The 3128-nt window shown below is 60.7% G+C and overlaps 1 protein-coding gene across 2 annotated transcripts in view; it reads right to left on the bottom strand.

Annotated features, from left to right (window-relative positions):
• Window positions 1–696: 696 nt before the first annotated feature.
• TSC22D3 (TSC22 domain family member 3) overlaps window positions 697–3128 on the bottom strand; it is a 16163-nt gene continuing 13731 nt past the window's right edge. Inside the window, exons 1-3 of one of the 2 annotated variants that reach the window (XM_042039936.1) lie at window positions 2820–3022; window positions 2485–2536; window positions 697–1957 (exon numbers count right to left, since the gene is read on the bottom strand). In XM_042039936.1, coding sequence (XP_041895870.1) covers window positions 1712–1957; window positions 2485–2536; window positions 2820–2941 — 420 coding nt within the window. In that variant the 5' untranslated portion in view covers window positions 2942–3022 and the 3' untranslated portion in view covers window positions 697–1711. Of the gene's footprint in view, window positions 1958–2484; window positions 2537–2819; window positions 3023–3128 lie in introns of those variants that run through there. The other variant, XM_042039935.1, reaches the window with a different exon arrangement.

Below are 3128 nucleotides of genomic sequence, written 5' to 3'. Positions count from 1 at the left end.
GATACTGCACCTTGCTTCAAACATCCTACCAGCCTGGGGCTCTGCACAAACACCTCCACACTTTAACCTGTAGTAGCTATCAGCAACCCCAGAGATGGAGGGTTTGGGGTTTTTTTGCCCTCTCTCACATACCCCATGGGGTTGAATCAAAAGCTGGCTGTGCCCTAGAACAGGGTTGGGGCATCCTCTGCCCCTATCCAGCACTGTTCAGTCCAGATGACCCATCCTCTTACATCATGTTTCAAGATGGCCCAAAATGAAAAAGAAACCAATCCAAAACTATCAATGATGGCTGTGAGAACAAAAACACCAGAGGAAGAGCAGAGCTGGGGGTACATACAGCTCCACACAGCCTGAGAAGAACCTCCTCCCTGCTTGTGCCCCCAGGTCTGCCCTGCACAGGTGTGACACAGGGGACAGAGACCTGCGGGTTCACAGCACTTTTCCCTACCACACACCCAGCCCCTGGGAAGGAGCTGCCTGCTCACAGTTCCAAAAACACATCTTGGCTCAGCCAGGGCCATCTAGGGGGGACTGAACCCCCCTGAAAAGGTGGGGAGCTGCCAGGTTTTCCCAGCTGGGGAACAGCACCAGCCCAGCAACCTCACCAGTCCCATCCCAGCAAGTCCCAGCCTCTTCTCCAGTGCCATCACTCTCCCCCCTCTTCCCAGCCACAGACACACTTTGGGGCGCAGGTATATATAAAAAGTAGAGTTTATTGCCATTTCTATCTAGATTTACACAACAGTGTCACCGCTTCTGACATCAAAAGCAATGTCCCATCACGTCCCAGAGAACAGGCCAGGGACAGAGGGGAGCCCAGGAGCACGGGCTGGCTCCTCCACCCCAGTGGGTTAGAGCACAGCCTGGCTTGTGGCTCTGCCCAATGGTCAGTCCAGATCCTCTCCGCGCTGCCGCATGGTTCTGTCACGTGGGATGCCAGAGAGGAGTGAATCTGTCCCCTCCTTGGTGCCACTTGCAGTAGTTGGCTGCCCACTGACAGCCGCTCACCATTCCAGTCTGCCTCCGAATGCCCTAGCTGTTCAGATGGGCATGGCTGGCCCAGAGCAGGCACCCCACAGCCTCAGAGGCACCTCTCATGCACGTCTATACACAGATACAGCTACAGAAGATGCCCAAACTAACAAAACAAGCTTTTTTTCCTTGTAATCCCCACACTGCTGTGCGTTCAGCCATGGACTATGCTGCAGCTGCCATCCCTGGTGCTGCTCAGTCCTGGTTGGGTTCCAGCAGGCTCCAGGGTGGCTTGTGGGACATACCTGCTTCGCTCACTAAACATCGGTCTCCTCCAATGTCAGGCTTTGCCAGAAAGAGACACCCCCCTGCAGAATGCAACCACGGGCTGGGGCTTGGCGTGCACTCCTTCCAACCGCAGGTTACCATCATGGTGCCAAAGACTGCCCAGCTCTGCTCTTCAGCAGAGCCCAGGACAGGTACACGGATCTCCTCCTGGCACCTGGTGGGTGGTTGGATGGGGAGGAGGGGTCAGCTGCCCCTGTCTTCCTTGCAGAAGAGCATCCTCATGAATGAGACGGCCGCTGGCTCTGCGGGCTGGCCAGGGCTGCCCAAGGGGCACGGCTCAGTGCCAGGGTCTGGCAGTCCTTCGTGTGAGATGAAGGCGGAAACGATTTTGCAGGAGATTAAGTAGAAAGAGTTCTGTGGCTCTGCCCACCCCGAGGACAGAGCCACCTTACACCGCAGAGCCCCCGGAGTGCTGGGCCGGGGCAGCCACCCCGGGGCTCTGCTCCTCAGGGCACAGAACCTCTGCTGGGAGCCGGGACTGGAACTTCTCCAGCTGCTCAGGGCTGGCCAGGGTCTTCAGGAGGCTGTTCTCACGCTCCAGCTGGGAGTTTTTCTCCAACAGTTCCTTGATTTGCTCTTTCAGGACCTCCACCTCCTCCCGCACAGCATACATCAGATGATTTTTCACAAGATCCTTCAAAAGACCATGGAAGAGACTGATCAATGGAGAGTAATGCCCTGGGGGTTGCTCCCTCCCTTTCCCAAGTCCTGAGGAAAGTGCCACATGCTGCAGAAGCTTTTTCCAAGGACTATCCCTCCCCACACCCAACCTGGCCAGTATAGTTCCCTCAGCTGCCATCTCTCTGGTATCTCAGCATCCAGAACCACTCTCCAGCCCCCTCCCCAGCCCCGGGGTTTGGGGGGCTGGAGTTCCCGAGCACCCAAGGAACCCGGCTCGGTCAGAGACCCCCAAAGTCCCCCTCCATGACCACCCTCGCTCCCTGCGCACTGCGGAGTGGCTGGAGCCAATGAGCTTCGCGGCGGTCGCAGACAAAGAGCAGCTCTGCCTGGCAGCTGAATGGGGACTGGGGACCCCCGTGGGCAGAGGGACCCCCCGCCCTCGGCAGAGCACCCACCCGGGAGCAGGAAGCCCACCCTCGGGCATAGCACCCGCGTGGTGACGAGGGAAGGTGCGGGGGGGGGCGCAGCGCTGCAGCTCACCATCGCCTGCTCGATCTTGTTGTCGATGGCCACCACGCTGGCTCCGGAGGCGCTGGAAGAGAGTGGAGAGGCCGGGGGTCAGCACCGAACACCTCCCTTCCACAGGGGTCCGTGCACCGCGACACCTCCCCCTCACCAGTGCATCGGGGCGTCCCCCTCCCCAAGGGAATTCATGACACACCGGTCGCGTGTGCCCTTCACTCCCGGAGCAGCAATGCCCCCCCACCTCATCAATCGGGGGTCGGAGTGGGCCCCCCCGGGCACCGGGACGCCCCTTCCCCCGGATCTCTGCGGCGAATGGCCGAGGCACCACGGCGCACCGGGGCTGCCCCTACCTGTTGTCGAGCTTCACGGAGACCACATCCCCCCCGAGCAGGGAGGAGAAGAAGGAGATGGAGAAGTTGTGGAGCTGGTAGACAGCCACCTCCATGGGGGACTGGTACATGCCGGTGCTCATGGCTGCGGGCGCAGGGATGCACACACACACACACGGAGTAAAACGCACTGCGGGGCCCCCGCGCCGCTCCCGCTTATATCGGCGGCGCCCGCCCTGCGGGGAGGGGCGAACGCGGCCGGGACCGCCCGGCGCCCCGCAGCGCCGCGTCGGGGGCTGCGCCGGTACTGCCCCCCGGTACTGCCCCCCC

This window comes from Corvus kubaryi, unplaced genomic scaffold, assembly GCF_017639235.1.
Source record: "Corvus kubaryi isolate FWS band 111438036 unplaced genomic scaffold, C.kubaryi_AGA036_p1.0 37395, whole genome shotgun sequence".
NCBI lineage: Eukaryota > Metazoa > Chordata > Aves > Passeriformes > Corvidae > Corvus > Corvus kubaryi.
The sequence above is the reverse complement of the archived record's forward strand: the minus strand, read 5'-3'. Positions and strand labels throughout refer to the sequence as shown.